This window comes from Myotis myotis, unplaced genomic scaffold, assembly GCF_014108235.1.
Source record: "Myotis myotis isolate mMyoMyo1 unplaced genomic scaffold, mMyoMyo1.p scaffold_m19_p_6, whole genome shotgun sequence".
NCBI lineage: Eukaryota > Metazoa > Chordata > Mammalia > Chiroptera > Vespertilionidae > Myotis > Myotis myotis.
Window position 1 is genome coordinate 90,788,603 of NW_023416368.1, and position 20,279 is coordinate 90,808,881.

Genomic DNA, 20,279 nt, shown 5'->3' on the forward strand with positions numbered 1-20,279 from the left:
AGTTAGTTGGTTGGGCTTCATCCCGTGCACCAAAGGTTGCCGGTTTGTGAGTTGCAGGCTTGATCCCCAGTAGGGGGAGGTCAGGAGGCAGCCAATGATGTTTCTCTCTCATTGAAGTTTCTCTCTCTCTCCCTTTCCCTTCCTCTCTCTCTTTAAAATCAATAAAAAAATATTTAACAAATGATCTTACTCATATGTGGAATCTAATGAACAAAATAAACTGATGAACAAAATAGGTCCAGAGACATAGAAGCATGGAACAGACTAACAAATTTCAGAGGGAAGGGGGAGGGGGGGAGGGAGAGATTAACCAAAGGACTTATATGCATATATATAACCCGTGGACATAGACAATAGTGTGGTGAAGACCGGGGGCGGGGCGGGGCGGGGGGGGGGGCAGGTTGGGATGGAGGGAGTCAATGGGGGGAAAAAAGGAGGGCATCTATAATACTTTCAACAATAAAGATAGGCTGGGGAGTCTGGGGGAGGGCAGACTCCGTCCCTGACCTTAAGGAGCCTTGTATAGGGTGTCGGAAGGGAGAGGACAGTCAAGAAACCGTTCTGTATTATAATGTGGTTGGTATCAGGAAGAAAAGAAAACTTGTAAGGGTTGGAGGGTGGGGCAGGGTGTTGATGCCACTTCAAACAGTGATCTGAAAGAGCTGCTTTGAGGAGGGAAGTTCAAGGAGGCCGAGTGGAGAGAGGTAAGACAGTTGGCCATTTGGCTTTCATGGCTATTCCAGGTGTAGAAGCAGAGTAGATGTGTACATGATCGTAATCCTCTTCTGCTCAACCCCCTCCCTCCCCCCACCCAAAGACTCACCACTCCAAAAACCAAGACTTTCAAGTGGTCAAAAGACCCTCTCGCAGCTGACTCCATTTTCTCAGAGCTCAACCTCCCTCCTGTCCGTCTCCTCCTTCCTTGTTATTATTATTATTATTATTTTGTATAGCGAAGGTGGAAATTTATTGAAGAACAAGTACAGACTCCCACGTGGGGAGGGGGAAAGAGTCCCCCCTCCTTGTTACTCTTGAACAGAGACTGGCTGACTCCCTCACATCCCTCAGGTCTCAACGCCACCGTACCTTTCCGTGGTGTGGGGAGAAAATTGAGCCCCGCCCCCCCCCCCCCCCATGTCACCCTGCCCGTTTATAACCCTTCCTAGCTTTGTTTGGCTCCAGGTGACACTGGTCACCCAGGAAGGCACTCTCTTTTTACATAGTTATCTTGTTGAGTGTAGTCTCCCTGAATCAGTCAAGTCGGGGGCCAGGGATTATGGTCCGTTGGGTTCGCTGCAGTGTCCCCAGTGCCAACAGTACCTGGTGCACCACAGGCACGCAATAGAGGTTTGCCCGGTGAATTTTTATGATGTATTTACTGAAAGAGTCCAAGATACTGTTAGGGGCACAGTTAGAAACGTAGCCCCTACCATGTTCTCCCGCCTGGGTGTTTGTGGGGATGCTGTGCCTGTTTCACCAGCCCTAAGACGGGATCTGAAGTCGCCATTTGTATGCTGACCGCGTGAGCTCGGTGCCCTTAGGTGTAGTCCTTAAGCCAGTGATGGCGAACCTTTTGAGCTCGGCGTGTCAGCATTTTGAAAAACCCTAACTTAACTCTGGTGCCGTGTCACATATAGAAATTTTTTGATATTTGCAACCACAGTAAAACAAAGATGTATATTTTTGATATTTATTTTATATATGTAAATGCCATTTAACAAAGAAAAATCAACCCCAAAAAATGAGTTCGCGTGTCACCTCTGACATGCGTGTCATAGGTTCGCCATCACTGCCTTAAGCCAATCCCCATGGGCACGGCTCAGACTGAGTTTAGCCGCCAGCCGCCCCTTCGGCTCCCATCAGGCCCCGCCCTGGTGGGCGGAGCCACGGCCGGGCTAGCACGTATAAAAGTTCGGGGCCAGTCGGCGCAGTCACTCACCTGAGCGTCTTGGGAGGAGCGCACACGCCTCGCCTCCGCCCGCCAGCTCGCCGGATCGGCCGCACCGCGACCCATGTCCCACCGCAAGGAAGGCTGCATGCCCCGCCGAGTCGGCCCCGAGCCCGCCGCCCACACCGACGACGAGACGCAGATGGGAGACCTGGTCATCGACGTGAAGCCCGAGCCACATCCGTGGCCCCTACAGGCCGCGGGGCTGCAGCGGGGTTCCCCAAAGGAAGTGCCCGCCCCGGGCCGCCTGGAGGGCGCACCCCGCTACTGCCCTAGCCTGGTGCCCACTGCCCGTACCCTCCTCGCCCTCGGCTTGCAGAACCAGTCGGCGCCGTGGACTTCTCTGGTCCCTAATCCTCACGACCGCCAGCCCTGGACTGACAAACACCCAGATACGTTGACCTGCGGCCTCTGCCTGCAGAGCTTCCCGCTGGAGGCCATCACAGCTTTCATGGACCACAAGCAGCAGGGCTGTCAGCCCTCTGGAGGCCCCAGCCCTGGCCCGGACTCAGAACTTGGGAACCTGAAGGCCTTGACTTGCCTCCGCTGTGGCCGACAATTCACCGAGGCCTGGAAACTGCTGCGCCATGCCCAGTGGGACCATGGACTGTCCATCTACCGGACGGAATCCGAGGGCCCAGAGACTCCGCTGCTGGGCCTGGCGGAGGTGGCTGCAGCCATGTCAGCAGTGGTGGGGCAGGAAGTGGAGGCCAAGGGCTCCCGGGCGAACAGCCTCCCCCGGCGGAGCCCCACCTGCGCTGTGTGCATGAAGACCCTCAGCTCCTTCAGCAACCTCAAGGTGCACATGCGCTCGCACACGGGCGAGCGGCCCTACGCCTGTGACCAGTGTCCTTACGCCTGTGCCCAGAGCAGCAAGCTCAACCGCCACAAGAAGACCCACCGGCAGCTGCGGCCTCAGAGCCCCGACACGGCCAAGGCCAGTCAGGAACAGGCCTCAGCTGCCCCTCCGGAGCCAGCCGCCCACGCCGCTGCCCCAGCCAGGACTCTCCTGTGCAGCCGTGAAGGGGCTGGAGCTGCCGACACAGCGGGTGTGCAGGAACCTGGGGCTCGTGGAGCTCAGGCTGGTCCTGGTGGGGACGGTTGCGGCGCCGCCATCAAGGAAGAGAGAATCAACTCTGCCCAGATCCCAGAGAAGTTGCCTAAGAAGACTCCAAAGACAGTGGGCAAGAGCCATGGGCCCGGGGGCAGCTGTGAGTTCTGTGGGAAACGTTTCACCAGCAGCAGCAACCTGACTGTGCACCGGCGCTCACACACCGGGGAGCGGCCCTATACCTGCGAGCTCTGCCCTTACGCCTGTGCCCAGAGCAGCAAGCTGAACCGCCACCGCCGCATGCACGGGCTGGGGCCCGGCGGGGTCCGCTTTGAGTGCCCCCACTGCCGTGTGCCCTTCCGTCTGCAGGTCACCCTGGACAAACACCTGCGGCAGAAGCACCCCCAAGCAGGTGGGAAGGCCTGAGTGGCAGGAATGCCCGCCCCCCCTGCTGTCCCTAGTACCACTGCTCATGTATCTGTTGATCATGTCCTGCTGTGAATAAATCCTCCCTCCCTCCCTCCCTCTAGTTAAAAAATAAATAAATAAATAAATAAAAAATAAACAAAGATAAATTTTTAAAAAAATTTCTGTTGTCCGGCCAGCATGGCTCAGTGGTTGAGCATTGACCTATGAACCAGGAGGTCACAGTTTGAATCCCGGTCAGGGCATGTGCCCAGGTTGTGGGCTTGATCCCCATTGTGGGGCATGCAAGAGGCAGACAATCCATGATTCTCTGTCATCATTGATTGCCGGAAGCCAGTTCATCCTTGCTGCTTGACACAGTGGCTGCAGGAAAGAAACATCTGCACAGCATATGTTTCAAGGGACCTGGAGTATATGGCATACTGTTCTTCATATGTTTGCTCCCCTTCTTGGTGCTATGTGTTTTAACCAAGGTCACCTCTCCGAGAAAGGTTGTTTCCCCAGGTAGGGATTTTTCCCTGAAGTTAGGGAGGGGATAAAACCCCTTAACTAAATGCCAGGCGGGTAGTTAATCACTTTAACTACGAACAATCATGCTTAAGCTACATAATCTTTACTCCCTGGAATGAGATAAGAAACGTCCTAACCTTTGGAATAGAAATTGATAGGATTAAAATCAACTGGTATAAATACAGATGTAATAAGACAATAAAAGACAGAACCTGGCTACAGAATCTGGCAAGAGGAACCTGGCTATGATGATCACCTAAACCAGGGGTGGGCAAACTTTTTGACTCGAGGGCCACAATGGGTTCTTAAACTGGACCGGAGGGCTGGAACAAAAGCATGGATGGAGTGTTTGTGTGAACTAATATAAATTCAAAGTAAACATCATTACATAAAAGGGTACGGTCCTTTTTTTTTTAGTTTTATTCATTTCAAACGGGCCGGATAGTTTGCCCATGGCTGACCTAAACGCTGCCTTCTTCACCGACTCTGTCCACACCTTGGGGAACCCCTGGACCTGCTGGGGCTGGACCCCAACAATTGATGTTTCCACCTCTTTCTCCCTCTCCCTTCTTCTCTGAAATCAATAAAAATATTTTTTAAAATTTCTTTTGGGTTGAGGACTATGACATCCAGCACTGTTCAAGGCCCTGAGACATAGGTCAACCCATTAGGCAAGTCTTGCTGTCACTCCTGACAGAGGGCAGACAGCACCACCTCCTGCACGCAGGCCCCTCAGCCGAATATCTCATCCTCGAGGATCTGATTTCTCCTTCATCCTTCTAGCGTTTGCTTTCTGAGTTGCTCCTTTGATCCTTGCTTATTCTGACTACCTTATGCTGCTCTTTATCTGTCCACGTGTGTTTGCTGCCTCATTGGACGGTGAGTCCCTCAAGGGCAGGACTGTGCCACCTTCATTTTTGTATTACCCACGGCTCCTTCTGCCAGACAGACACATAGTGGGTCCTCAAATATTTTTGGAATGACCCAATAATAATTTCTAAAAATCCAATTACAGGAATTCGGTTTAGCTAGAAACTTCAGGCTCCCAAGCCAAAAATTTAATAAAGACTCCCTTTATTCTTTGTTTAATGCAACATAAACAGCGAGGCAGCGTTTGCCTCCCTTCTTCATAGCATGAGCACTGCTTGTGTGATTTAATAGATGAACAAGAATGTTTGTCCTTTATCCATGCGTTCTCTTGTCATCTGGGCTACTTAACACCTCCTTTCTCCGCACTCGAAATCTGATGCGAATAAATAGTTACTGAACTGAATTGAAAGCGGATCTGACCGTCAGCACACTTAGACGGTTTAGCTAAGTGTAAATTTGTAAAGCGTCTGAGGCACGTTGTATTAGAAGGGTCTGGCTGCACGGTAATTATCCCCTTAGATGATCAAATCGGGGATTCGCAGTAAGAACTGCCTGTAACATTCTCAGCCTGTGACCTGTGTCGGATGGAGGAGAGGGGAGAGGGGCAGCATGGCCACGGTGTCTGTTCCTCAGCTCTGTGACGGAGCCCGGTGGGGATGTGGGGGGAGGGGGGCGGGGGCGGGCCTGGGGTGGTGTGGAGAGCTGAGGTCATGCTGAGCTACCAGAGGAAAAAGCCGCAGTGTGTCTGGGCCCTCCTCCTATAAATCATGAGCTTCGCAGCACTGCTAGAAAACCGAGTGCTCTGTTTCATTTTCCGACCCGAAGCACTGGGGTAGGTAACAGAGGCTGCTTCTTTGAGAACAGGCAAGCCCTGCTGTCTGCAGGAAGCTGGCAGGACACCTGCTCCAGCAGCCAGTCCCTCTGACCCAGCAGGAGGGCTGAGGCCACAGACCAGGCAAGCCTTGGGCCAGGCCCAACAGTCCTCCACACTCCCAGGTGGGATATCTGATGTTTCTTGTAGCAATCATCACCACGGTAACAAAGTAAAGATCTGTGAAATCATCTTCCTCCACTACTAAGCAGGACAGTCCATCAGGGCAAGACTGTCCATTCATTTCATTAATCCTTTATTCCCAGGGCCTAGCATTGGGTCTGTGCTCAATGAATGAATGAATGAATGAATGAATGAATGAATGAACGAACAGATACAGCATCCAGCTGCCTTACCAATAGCCTCGTGGGGATGGGGCGGGTGGATTCCTTGGCACTGACCCCTCCAGCATGGCTGAGGTGACTCAAATGGACCACTGGGGCCCATTGCAGAGCCAGACTGGACACTACCAGCCTGCCCTCATCACATCTGCAGACCACTGACAGCGGCGTCCGCCCACCCACCTCAGCCCCACTCCTTCCACAGAGCATCCCTACCGTTCTTTCCCCATTAACCCCGCCCTTTCCAAACTGCCACGCACTTTACCGTCCACCCCACGCTGCTCAAAGTGCTGCGCTGTTCATTCATTCACTTATTCCATCTAAAACAATTTACAATGCTACTCATTCACTTATTTCACCTCACAAACAATGATTATTGCATTTATGCTTTGGAAAGGGTTGCATGTGCCCTGGCCACCGACCAAGTTCCCAGACTCGCCAGGATGTGCGTAGTTTCAAACATTTCGTGTTAGCGGCATAAATGCCCTTTTGCTTTTCAGATGCCGTGACCTATTTTTAGTTGGGAAAATAGGTCACCTCAGAACTACTTCTCTTGTGTCCCTTGTGGTGGCTGGCATGCCTGGCCTCACGAAGGCCCTGGACAAACAGCACCGTGGAATGTTAGCACGGACAGGCTCTCACACATCCTCTCCCTGTGAGAGGGAGACCAGGCCCAGGACGGCCCGACAGTCAGCAGGACCGGGGATTTCACCGCCCTGCTGGAGAGGCCGGCACACACTGCCCACTTGTTACCATTTCTCCTCCTGCCACAGAGGGAGGCCGTCCAGCTATCCTGTGGCCATTGGGGGAAGCAGGTCTATATTTAGTCCTGGAGGGACCACCACCTTCTCAGCTGCACAGAGATGAACACAGCCTCCCTTTCTCCCCTAAACCCCCAGTGCAACCTGTTGCGCCATCTCTCTGGTGGGAGAACAGAACTCAGGCTGGGGTGCTGGGACCTTTTAGAGTTGATTCCTCCCTTTTGGGCTCCAGGCCTCCATCCCAGATGCCTCCGATGCTGGTGAGATAAGGCTGCTGCTGCTAAGAAGAAAACACCCACAGCTGAAGCATTTGGTAGCTGTCTGTGACTAATAAAAACCTGGACTCCTGGAATCAGATTTTTGCAACAGCTTCAGTCCCTGTGGTTAAGAGAAGAAAAAGCTTTTTCAGGTCTCAGGCCCTTCCAGAAGGATGTGAGAGAGTGGAGGGCAGGGCACCCGCTTCTCCCAGCTCTGTCCTCCTCATCCCGCTGTTGGCCCCTGGGCTGTCTGCTGTCACAAAGGAGAAACTGAGTCTCTGGGGCCACCGGGGAGAGACTAAGTCCTACAGCCTAGAGATTTCCAATGAGTTCTGGTAACCTAACTGCTTTTGCAAAGGAGCCTATAAAAAATGGGTCAGGAAGAAGGTGAGGTGGGAGGTAGAGAAAAGGAAAAGACCCGACTGTCCCTGATCTAACCACACGTAGCCCCAGACACAAGCCTTTCTATGAGCACATGACTTAGCAATGCACAAAACAGCCAGTGAGAGGTTTGCGCAGAGGGCATCTGGATTTGTAATCTCTCCTTATCTAATGCTTTTTCCAATCGGTCTACCCGCCACAGACCGGAAACAAAGCCTCTTGATTTAAGAACCTCAAATCCTGGGCGGGAGGGGGGCGGGGGGTTGTTGGGGCTCTGTTTTCTAGGTTTAAAACAGATCTGTTCCCTTGGAACCAACGGTTTTCCCTTTTATTTTTCGCTCCTGCTTACCTCTTTGCAAGATTTTGTGGTTTTAAGGTTTGAGACTCATTGTCCTTGTGAAAAGGCTGTTTTACAGCGAGATGTCCAGAGACCTCTGAAGGGTTAGCTGCTCCAGACATACGGCTGCAAGCCTCAGGCTCCACTTGGACCACAACCCACGTGTCCTGCCTGCAGCTCTGGGGTCTAAAACTTAGAATACATAGGAAGAGGTGACAGAAAAGGGAGAGCTGAGACTTTGTTTGGCTAATTTTCTGGATGAAATGAACCCAGGCTGGTTAATCAGTTGTAGGACTAACTCCATAGTCTGCAGGCACTTTTACAAAGGCATCTGATTCACCCCCACCGCCCCTTAAGAATATTTAAAACTGTCTTGTAAATGATGAGTGCACGCTGTGTTGTTCTGACAACGTAATCATTGCCACTCTGGATAAGCTAGAGGACTGGATTCAACCTGCTCATTTTAAAGAAGAGAATGGACTTGCCCAGTGTCCTAGCTGCTGGCCAACAGGTAGCTCTGGGTTCACACCTGTGAACTCTCCCTTGGTGGGGTCATTCACACAAAGAAGGTGTGCTCATTCCCGGCTTTAGAAGGAAATTTATGAAGTGTCAAGGGGCCACAGGGATGCCCCAAGCAGATGTAGGAGTCCACTGGAAGCAGTTAGCTCATTGACTGAAATTCCATCAGCTGGGCCCCACGGCTTAGTGACTCATGCCTCTGGCATCCCAGAGTGGGATGAACTTGGTCTGGACTGATGCAGTTTTCTTCCACTCTCTGCTTCAGAAATTCCAGTGTGTTCCTGAGAAGGCCCACGCCTATGAGGGTCATCTCGCACGGTCTGTGATCTGCCCCCAACCTCAAGAGGTCAAGGAGGATGGATATTCTAGAGCTGGCTACACCTCTGCAGAGTGAAGCTATGAAGGGATGGGATGTCCGCACCTCATTCATTGGACTAGTCCAGTCATTTACACCTGGGGTTCCAAGACACAGAGAAAGCCTTAACTGACCCTTCACTTAACCACACTCCACTCTTGGCCACATTTTTTCCCCACTTTTGAATGTATGGTTCCCTAACTGGGGGAAATTGAGAGAGGACTTTAGCTCTTACACTTGGTTGTAGAAGAGTGAGGACAAGAAGTCTGCTCCTACTTTCAAGACCAAGGATGTGAGGAGCCAGAGAAGAGGCAGGGAGAGAGGCAAGCACACACACTACCAGCATCCCTTCTGTGTGTGTGTGTGTGTGTGTGTGTGTGTGTGTGAGAGAGAGAGAGAGAGAGAGAGAGAGAGAGAGAGAGAGAGAGAGAGAGATTAATTCACACAATGGTAGACACTGCCAATAACCAGCTGTGGGTGCCTGCTGTGTGGGCTGGGTGGGTGCATTTTCATAAGGGTTAAGGGATCTTAAAACTTGGCAATCTTAAAATGCCTTATCCTGTTTCCTCCCCAGTATAGAAATTTAGCTGCAATTTTCCTGGTCAGAGGCCATCCAATTCCTGTTTGAATCACTCCAGCGACAAGGAGCTCACCACTAACAGGGCAACATCACCCACTGCAAACGGGCAGCCCTCAGTGTGACAGAATTTTGAAGCTGAGCTGAAATGTACATCCCATTACCTTCCCATCCATCTTAATTCTGGGAGTTAATACAAGCATTATAAGCATTGTCTCTAGGATAACACTACAAATGCTTGAAGAGAGCCACCATGTCCCCCACCACCAGATGGCTTTTCTTGATCCAATATCTTCATTTTCTCATATGAAACAGTTTCCAGACCTATCCCCATCCTGCTGGTCCCTCCTCTGGGTGACCTAGTTAAGAGATGGCCCCAGAACTGAACCCTGCACTCATTTCTTGGTCCAAAATGCAAAGACTTTAGGGAAATAACTCTTCTTTTACGTATGGGTTTATATTCACATTTTTTAGCTGCCATATCATCCCTGTGGCTTATACTGAGCTGTTAGTCAACCAACCCAACCCCCTTCAGGGATATTTGAAATATAATGAATACTTTTCAGTCACTTGCCATTGCTTTTGCTCTGTGGCTGATCGCCCTCCCTGCCCTCTACCCCCCTTAACCTTGATATAGGACCTTCTATTCATCCCTAATATGTTTTAGGGCCTACTATTTCAACCTACTGAGGTTTTTCTCCACCTCATTCCATAATGTTCTATTCCCACAACACTTCATGGTTTTCTGTCTAAAATGAATTTGATCAGTACTCATTTTAATCTCCATGTAAATTTCTGATACATGATGGAGAGGCAGGAGAGGAGCCCTGGGAGACATCATAGAGCCCATCCACTGTGTTCACACTGGCCGCTCAGCAGCTGTCCTGGGTACCATTAGTCAGCACACCGTGTCTCCACCACTGGCATGCCAGCCAACCTCTATCTCATCCTCTCGTCCACAACATTAATAAGAGACATTTCTTTAAGCCAAGAGAAGTGACTCCGTGACTTCAGCTCCTGACAGGCTATTACATGAGGTATTTCAGAGAAGCTTCCCAGCAGCTCACAGAAATCCCCTTAGGTGGTCTGGGCGGCTCCCTGCCCATCGGGCCAGCTCTGCCAGGAAGCACAGGCTTTAGTCACGAAATCCTGGTGGAAGAATTCTCTGGCAACTCTCAAAGGCTCTCCTCAGACATCCTGAGATCCAGGCCCTTTCATGACCTACTTTCATCAGACACCACAGGGAAGTGGTACAGGGCACTGCCCATCAGTTGAAAACTTCCTCAGTGTCTGTGGCTGGACATGAAAGCACCCAGTCTGGCTCGTGGGAACCAATCAGCTGTTTCGCAGGAATCAGTCTGGCTCGATTTGTAGATGGTAAGAGGGAGGCCTTCTAGGAAAGTGCAGAGTTTGAAAGGTGGTGGAAGTCATCTGGTCCTTCAGTTCGATGTCCCCCAGTTAGTCCTCTCTGAGCTACTGTAAATTCATTCAGGATCTAGGCCCCTTCCCATTTCCCCAAAGGCATGCATCTTGCCTTCTCTGATTATAAGGCTGGAGGACAAAGGCCAAGTTTTCCTTCCCTAGTGGTGTCCCAGACTGTGATGTGCATACAGCAGACACCCAGCAAATGCCCAGCATAAGGGTAGGTACCAAGCTTTCCTACCATGGACTCTCGACCCTTCGAGAATGAGAAAGTACTGTCCAACATATTTTTTCAGTCACGTATCTACCTATTCTACCAATTAATTCTACCTAATTTTCATATGACCTCATTTCCCCTTCAAATGCTCAGCATTAGAAGTGCCCATAGAGGTAGCTAATAAAACTTCTCTGTTGAAGTGATACTCACAGAATCTTTTTCCAGAATCATTTTTGTACATTTTGGCCTTTTGCTTCAAACCATCAGTGACTTTCTTATGCCCAGAACCTGGATCTTCATTTGACAATCAAAGTGGATTATCCTGAGGTTCTAGGCTGAATAGAGGCCCATTAAAGATGTTATAAATAAGCTCACTTTCCTAGTAGGCAGGGCAATGCTATAAAGCAGTTGTTCTCAACCTTCCTAATGCCACGACCCTTTAATACAGTTCCTCATGTTGTGGTGATCCCCAACCATAAAATTATTTTCATTGCTACTTCATAACTGTAATTGTGCTACTGTTATGAATCGTAATGTAAATATCTGATATGCTATATGTGTTCTCTGGATGGTCGCGACCCACCGGTTGAGAATGAGCTGCTTCTATGTACTTCTCATCGCTGTTTAGTTTGATGTTTCATCCTGGGAGACTCTTCACCTACGGGGATAATGGTCTTTGATTTGCATTCCTGGGAAGAAGAACATTTGGGAATCGGAGATATTGCTTCCATTAGGTACCTAGCATTATTTCTATTGGATAAAATGGTGACTTAGATAGAGCCCCATGCCCTCCAGGAGCTTCTAATCTCATTGGAAAGATGGGATACACCACTTTCTCATTGGGAAATGGTGCTAATTATTCTGTGTGAGATTATGAAGAATGGAGATGAAAAGTGTGAAACGGGGTTGGAAAAGCCCAAATCATAGACTTCATGGTAAAGCAGAGTTGTCATCAGTACCTAGGGCACTAAATAAAGTCCAGCAACTATAAGAATCTCTTCTAGTTATTCCTAAAAAAATTGCATTTGAAGAATGTTGGCGAGAGGTGGTCTCATCCTGCCAGCTGAGAGAGGGCTAGGGATCCTTTCCCATGCTACAGTTCAGGCTTGGACAAGTTCCCAGCATGCTCTAGGAATATATGAGAAAAGAGCAGGACTGTGTGAGTCATGAGAGGAAAAATGAAGACCACAGTCTGGGTAGAACTTCCTCTGAAGCCCAAATAGGGCAATTTCAAGAGTCACCTTTCTTTAGCATTAGTCTCGGGGTTAGAGCACAGTGCAGGCTCCTTGGCCTGGACTCATGCAGCTCCCACTGCCCCTTGGGGATGACATCCAGCATGTTCCTTGAGAAAGAGGTCTTGGCTGCCTCTGCCTCTGGCCCTATGCCCCACATTTCCTGCACAGAGGAGCAGTGCCATAAATATCTGCTAATTTCATTGTTTAAGTGGAGAGCTTGTTGAAAAGATAAATCTGAAATGAAGCCATAAATGTAGAAGAAGGGTCATGAGCCTCTTGCCTTTCCCAGATGCTGGCTCAGGCCAGGCTGGCAACCTCAGAGTCATCTGCGAGGGCTGGAAACAGTAACCGGGCCCTACAGTGGGAGCTCTGATGCAGCGGGCCTGAAGGGAGACCCAGGGTCTGCATTTTAATAACAGTGAATTGTACCTTTATACACAACTGGAATAAACAGTTTAGAAAATGCTTTCTCTATTTTTTTTATCAATGTCAAGAAACTTTAATATACATACTATTCAAACCCATGATTCCATAAATCCACTTCTTGTCAAAAATTCTATTGAAATGATAAAAAATGAAATCATAGATTATGAACAATGATATGTATAGTAATTCTATGTATACTGATCTATACATGTCCAATATGCAAGAAAGGATAGCTACACTATAGCAGGTTCATAAGATAAAATATTTGGCAACTAATAAAAATAATGGTTTGGAGAATCTTTGATAACATGATAAAATTTTCATGATACATAACAGAATTAAAATTTTAGATAGAAAACTTGGAGTCATAAGATTTCAACATGATAAATATCACCTAATATCTGCATTTTTAAAGTGATTCTGCTCCCCAGCTACATTCGGGAACAACTTCCCTGCGGTCGCCACCCTCCACGATGGCCCCAGCGATCTCCACCTCCTGCGTTCACTCCCTCGGGTAACCTCCTCCCACACTGTACACAACTGTTTTGTGTGACTAACAGAATACAGCAGAAATGAAGGGGTAGCACTTCCGAGATTAGCTTAGGAAATGCTGTGGCTTCTAAGTTTTGATCCCTCTCTTTCTCTTTTAAGTCACTCACTCTGGAGAAAGACATGTCTTACGGAAACTTAAGCAGCCTGCAGAGAGGGCCAGAGGGCCCCCGCTGACAGCCAGAAAGAAACTAGAGCCTGCCAACAACCACATGAGTCAACTCGGCAGAGGATCTCCCAGCCCCAGCAGCCCGGCTGCAACCTCATCAGAGACTGCGCAGAATCAACCGGCTAAGCCACTCCTGGATTCCCGACCCTACGATCTATGTGAGATAATAAAAGTCTGTTGTGTGAAGCTGGCAAATCTGGGTGGTAATTTGTTACGTAGCAACTGATAGCTAATACATGTCCCTAGTCCAAAGGGCAAGCTCCTGAACATAGCACAGAAGGCCTTTCATGCCCACCTTTCCAGTTGCACTTCTCATGACCCCCAGATTCAGTTTTCTTGAGCAGTACTAGCCTGCTTATCCCCAGTTCACACCTCCATGCCTCTGTGCCTTTGCCCAAGCCATTCCCCACTGATGCCCTTTCCCCACTGATGGCATCCCCTTCTCCAGAAATCCTCCCTCAACGGCCCCCACACCAAATCATGTTGGCTTGGTCCCCCTCCTTAGTGCTCACACACTTCTTGAAATCAGTAAGCGAAAAGTGAGCTACATGTAGAAAAGGAAACATCTGCCCGACCAGTGTGGCTCAGTGGTTGAGTGTCGACCCAGGGCACATAACTGGGTTGCAGGCTCGATCCCCAGTGTGGGGTGTGCAGGAGGCAGCTGGTCAATGATTCTCTCTCATCATTGATGTTTCTATCTCTCTCCCTCTCTCCCTCCCTCTGAAAACATATTAAAAAGAAAACATCCACATGAAGGAGTCCTCAAGAACACGACTTGCCTCTACGTGGTTGATCAACGAATTGTCGAATTTGAACCCAGGAATCCTTTTCTCACTGCACACCACACCCACGTCTTCTGTGTGCTTGCAGTCGGTGACACCCCAGCCATTGGAGGAGCAGGCTGCGAGGGTTGCCTCTTTGCCGGTGCAGTAGACATTGTCCAACCAGACGGGCCCTGAAGGAAGCAGAGAAGGGAAAAACCAAGCGTGATGTCAGAGTAGGTTTGAACTTGGGGGGGGGGGCACCAAAGTTGTACACAGAAAGAGAATTTTTCTCTAATCTTGGCAGCTGTGTGTGGTCATCAATTGATGTTTAGCATGTTAAGATATTGCACATAGTTCTAGACCATCTGGATTCCCTTGCCAAAGGGATGTGGTAGATTGAACATGATCAGGGTAGAAATCAGCGTTGAGCCCGGATGTGACATGATGTAGGGCAGTGGTCGACAAACTCATTAGTCAACAGAGCCAAATGTCAACAGTACAACGATTGAAATTTCTTTTGAGAGCCAAATTTTTTAAACCTAAACTATATAGGTATGTACATTGTTATTAACTTAATTAGGGTACTCCTAAGCTGGCCTTTGCTAAAATCGTCCTCAATCTGATTGAGGTACGTTCGCTGAGGTCAACCCCTTCCAACTCTCCCATCCACACTCGTCTTGTATACTTGTTTCGTCTATCTCCTTTCCGAAAACTGGCTTCTGCGCATGGGCCACGAAGTTTCAATCGCACTGTATGTGTGCGCCTGCACGTGGTATTTTGTGGAAGAGCCACACTCAAGGGGCCAAAGAGCCGTATGTGGCTCGTGAGCCGCGATTTGCAGACCACTGGTGTAGGGGGAGGAGTGGGGACTTTGGATATTAAGCTAGATTTGAATTCTGGCTCAGCTTTGGTTAAAGTCTTTTCCTCATCAGTAAAGTGCAGATAATAAAGACACTTGAATTGCAGGAGTGTGGGCAGGAGAGATAATACATGGCACATGTCTAGTTTATTGGTGACCCATAGTTACTAAAAAATGATAGCGATGATGATGATGATGATGATGTTAGTTATATTGACTATGATGCAAGCCAAACTCACCTTTACCTGTAGCAGAGGCTGGACTGTGACCCCTCAGCCATCCTGCACTTGAGGCTTTGAAGGCATTTTCCTGTATCACCCCCCACTGACTTCCCCATACTTCAGGGAAGAGGATGAGGTGACCTTGCTATTCACACTTCACAGATGCAGAGCTCTGGCTCCGAGGGCAACTCACTCTGCAGGCCACCCCCGGAGCCTGGTGCCCTGGTCCGTTCAGTGTTCTTCTCACTGCCTGAAACTTCCATCCACTGACCCCAAGACTAACCCACAGAGCTACCTCCTTACTCTTCAGAAGTCAGGTGACAGGATGTGGAGAAATTAGAACACTTACGCACTATTGGTGGGACTGTAAAATGGTGCACCCACCATGGAAAAGAGCATGGTAGTTCCTCAAGAAATTAAAAACAGAATTGCCATATGGTCCAGCAAGTCCCAGAAGAATTGAAAGCAGGGCCTCAAAGAGATATTAGCACACCCATGTGTCTTACAGCATTATTCACAACTTTAGGCCCGGTGCACAACATTTGTGCACGGGGGTGGGGGGTGGGGGGTGGGGAGGGGTGTGTGTCCCTCAGCCCAGCCTGCACCCTCTCCAATCTGGGACCCCTCCAGGGACATCCCTCTCACAATCCAGGACTGCTGGCTCCCAACCGCTCACCTGCATGCCTACCTGATTGCCCCTAACCACTTCTGCCTGACAGCCTGATCACCCCCTAACCACTCCCCTGCCAGCCTGATCGATGCCTAAGTGCTCCCCTGCCAGCCCGATTGCCCCCAACTGCCCTCCCCTGCAGGCCTGGTCCCCCACAACTGCCCTCCCCTGCAGGCCTGTTTGCCCCCAACTGTCCTCCCCTGCTGGCCTGGTCACCCCTAACTTCCCTCCCTTGCCAGCCTGGTCGCCCCTAACTGCCCTCCCCTGCAGGCCTGGTTCCTCCCAACTGCCCTCCCCTGCCAGCCATCTTGTGTCCACATGGGGGCAGCCATCTTGTATGTAGGAGTGATGGTCAATTTTCATATTACTCTTTATTAGATAGGATAGCCAAGAAGTGGTATATCCATACAGTGGAATATTATTCAGCCTTAAAAAAGGAGGGAAATTGTAAAAAAAAAAAAAAAGGAAGGAAATTCTAACACATGCACAATATGGGTGAAATAGGCCAGTCACAAAAAGGCAAATCAGCATGTTTCCACTTACTAGGTACCTCGTGAAGTCAAAATGCATAGAGACAAACGTAAAGTGGTGGCTGCCAGGGTTGGAGGAGACAGGATGGGGAGTGGTTGTTCAATGGGGACAGAGTTTCAGTTTCCCAAGATAAGAAGTGTTCTGGAGATGGTCGCACCACCATGTGAATGTACTTAACACTACCCAACTGTACACTGGAAACTAGTCAAGGTGGCATCTTTGTTTTGTGTGTGTGTGTGTGTGTGTTTAATATTTTTAGTGATTTCAGAGAGAAAGGGAGTGGGAGAGAGAGATCGAAACATCAATGATGAGAATCGATGATGAGAATCATTGATCGGCTGCCTGTATGCCCCCCATCGAACCCACAACCCGGGCATGTGCCCTTGACTGGAATCGAACCTGGGACCTTTCAGTAAGCAGATCGATGTGCTATCCACTGAGCCAAACCGGCTAGGGCAAGATGGCATGCTTTTAATGTTATGTGCATTTTACCATAATTAAAATAAAAAGTTTTTAAAGTGCCACAGGGTGTTTCAAATAGTGATTTTTATAAGTGCCACTACAACATGAAAGGAAACAAAATCAGCTAAGCCTGTCACTCTTCTTAATGCTCCATGTAGAACCCTATCATATAATGAGGTCAGAGAACAGGGTTTCCCATTCTCTCTCAGGCTGGGGTACTTCATGACTCGGTCAACTACTTAAACAAGCCTGTTCCCCATTTCCAAAGTGAAAACAATGACACCCAACAAACAGGTTGCCATGGATACTCAATGAGATAATCTTGCTCCTAGTACATTTTCAACCTCCCTTCCCCTTCCTTCTCCCAGTAGGTCAGAAAAACAATGACTACTGTTGTTTCCATGATGCCAGGACGAAGCAGATAAAAACACTCCCATTGTAGAGATGAGAAAACCAAGGAGACCCTGAGGCCCTGGAGGTCAGGAAGGACGCAGGGCCAGTCTCCTGACATCGAGGCCCTGATGAAATGTGTCCACTGTGACCGACGGCTGGTCAGGGCTCCAATAGGACTGCTTTGGACGCAGTGAGGGGAACAAAGAGCTATTGAAAACATCTGGGCTGAGGTTTTCCAACTGGTTTCTCAATTTGGCCTGGTTTCCAAGCCATCAAGCTCCACTGAAACATATGCTGGCAGGGGAGTGGTTAGGGGGTGATCAGGCTGTCAGGGGAACATATGTTGCTGTTTCAACAACAAACCAATGTTTGTCTTGCTAAGTAGCAGCAAGGACAAGACCCTCCACAGTGGACGCGGCCTCTTCCCGGGAACGTTCTGAAGCAAAGCTGCTGAAGGGACAGAGGCGGTGGAGAGCAGCAGCGCCCTTATCCCGTCTGCAGTGAGAGGAACCGCCCTTGCGGAGGGACGGGGAGCCAGATAGCACACGGCTAGAGGCAGCGTGAAAAGCTAAAAAATTTACACCAGGGTCTGCTTAACTTCTCATAGGAATGTTTGCAATTAGCCCCTGGAGTGTTCGTGGGAACTAAACCTCAAAGAACTGCTTTCTTTCTTTCTTTTTTAATGTTTTATTGATTTCAGAAAGAGGAAGGGAGAGGGAGAGATAGAAACATCAATGATGAGAGAGAACCATTGACCGGCTGCCTCCTGCACGCCCCACACAGGGGATCGAGCCCACCACCTGGGCATGTGCCCTGACCGGGAATCGAACCGTGACCTCCTGATTCATGGGTCGCCGTTCAACCACTGAGCCACACTGGCCAGGCAGAACTGCTTTCTTAAGAAGCTTCAATTCACCCCCAATTATTCTACTCTTTGCACATTCTCACCAGTTATTTTTTTCTTAGATGGTGGAAATACAAACTTCTCTGTAGCCCAAGACAGCATCACCATGCATGCATTCTCATGTGGCCTGAATTCATTACAATTTCTTTCCTGTTTACTTAGTGCCCATCAACTAGACTGTCCTGATTCCAAAGTGGCCAGCTCTGGCTCTGCCCACTGGAGGCAGATCTAGGCTCAAAATACCGACTTCTGCGCATGGGCCAAGAAGTTTCAATCCCACTGTACATGCGCGCCCGCACGTGGTATTTTGTGGAAGAGCCACACTCAAGGGGCCAAAGAGCCGCATGTGGCTCGCGAGCCACAGTTTGCCGACCACTGGCCTAGGGGAACACACCCACAGCCTCGTCGCAATCTCTGGTCACTACACCATGAACTGTTTGCCATCTGTTCTTAATAATCTCCCAAATTGACATGAATCAATATTGACTAAGTTCCCACTATGAACCCAGTGCTAAAAATCCTAACTGATTAAATCAGTGTTTCTCAACCTTGGCTGCACATTAGAATCACCTGGGAATCTTTTTAAAATCCTGATTTCTGGGCCTCATCCTCCGGAAATTCTGTTTCTTTGTTACTAATGTTGTGGCCCCACCCCGTAACAAAGAAATAGAATTTCCGGAGGATGAGGCCCAGAAATCAGGATTTTAAAAAAGATTCCCAGGTGATTCTAATGTGCAGCCAAGGTTGAGAAACACTGGATTAAATCAAATATTTATATTTAAAAGGTCTCCCATCATATAAATCAATTTACCACTTTATATGGATAGCATGTTAAATTATTATAGCATCTGTTTCTCCCTTCCTCTCTTTGATACTTCTTTCCTATGTCTTGATGGTTTCAATATCCACACAGATTACCTTTCCAGTGCTTTTGGACTCATTGTCACTCAACCTCCTCTCTCCAGTGACTTTGCTCCACCCTACGTCAGCTACTATCCCATAGCCATAGACCTCGTCATTACCAATAACCATACCCCCCATCTCCATTTGTATCCTTGTGCCCTGTGCCCATGTCCCTACCCCATCTCTCTAGCAGACTTCTTCTAGTATTGCAATCTCTGCAGAGACCCACAATCCATTGATCCCAGCTTGCGACTATCCGTCACTCCTCCATGCAGCACCTTCCATGGACCACGATTTGAATTCCTCTACTCCTTTGAACTTTTCTCCCGTCATCAAACCTGAATGACAAAATCTGAGCCAGATCACCACCTCTCCAGCCACCCCTTGCCCACTCCTGGGCAGATGAAAGTGGAGGGGGGACCATACCCATTTTGTCTGATGACAGATAAATTTTAAGTTTGGGTAGAAATAAAATAAAGTTATTGCTGTAAAAAACAAACAAACCCCACAGTTATTAGAAAGTGCTTGTTATAAATATTTAGGCTTAGCTTGGCTGGTGTGGCTCAGTAGTTGAGCGTTGACTCATGTACCAAGAGGTCACGAGTTCAATTCCCAGTCAGGGCACATGCCCAGGTTGCAGGCTTAATCCCCAGTAGGGGGCGTGCAGCAGGCAGCGGATGGATGTTGTTATTCTTATCAATGTTTCTATCTCTCCCTCTCCCTTCCTCTATTTCTAAAATCAATTTAAAAAAACCATCGAAAATAATAAAATAAATAAAATATTTAGGCTTAGGCAGCCTGGAATAGAAAACAAAGTTGATGTTACCCCCAGATAACTCAACTAGCAAAATAAACAGAGATGTGTGACTATGGAGAAGTGTCTGGAGTTTTGTAAAGAAGACAGGAAATGGATTTAAGAGCCCAGCACTTGCTAACTCGTTCCTCCTAGAAACCTAGAGTCAGCGTCAGAGAACATGTCACTCTAAGTGTGGTTACTCCAATGGGATATGTTCAATTGCACAGAAGTGAGACATGCATGACATGGCGTTTCCTTTCTCCGATAACTTCTAGAATAACAGAAAGCCAGGGTTTCAAGGGACCATAACAATGACCTAATTCAATGAACCCCAAACCTGGCTATGTACACAGTCACTTGGGAGGTTTCCAAAAGCCACAGGGTCCTAGACTCCAGCCCAGACCCTAGCCCAGAATACCATGGGTGAGGCCCCCCAGGGATGCTTATGCCGTCAGCTGGCATTAATCCACTGGTCCCAGATGAGACTCTGGGCACCTCTGCTTTCGTCCAGGCAGTCAAGTTGCTTTACCAACTCAGGGATGCCAAGTCTCCTC

General features: G+C 48.9%; 2 protein-coding genes across 3 annotated transcripts in view; one reads left to right on the forward strand and one right to left on the reverse strand.

Annotated features, from left to right (window-relative positions):
* The window catches only part of LOXL2 (lysyl oxidase like 2), a 96,909-nt gene that overhangs the window by 44,292 nt on the left and 32,338 nt on the right, over positions 1-20,279 (reverse strand). For both annotated transcript variants that reach the window (XM_036314240.1, XM_036314239.1), the window contains exon 3: positions 14,002-14,177. In XM_036314240.1, coding sequence (XP_036170133.1) covers positions 14,002-14,177 — 176 coding nt within the window. The remainder of the gene's footprint in view (positions 1-14,001; positions 14,178-20,279) is intronic.
* LOC118658691 (zinc finger protein 296-like) lies at positions 2,013-3,425 on the forward strand. Its single transcript, XM_036314241.1, has one exon. It carries the CDS (start codon positions 2,013-2,015, stop codon positions 3,423-3,425), a length of 1,413 nt encoding a protein of 470 aa, XP_036170134.1.

Coding starts and splice junctions, on each gene's coding strand:
- LOC118658691 (XM_036314241.1), top strand. CDS start 2,013: ATGTCCCACCGCAAGGAAGGCTGCATGCCCCGCCGAGTCGGCCCCGAG.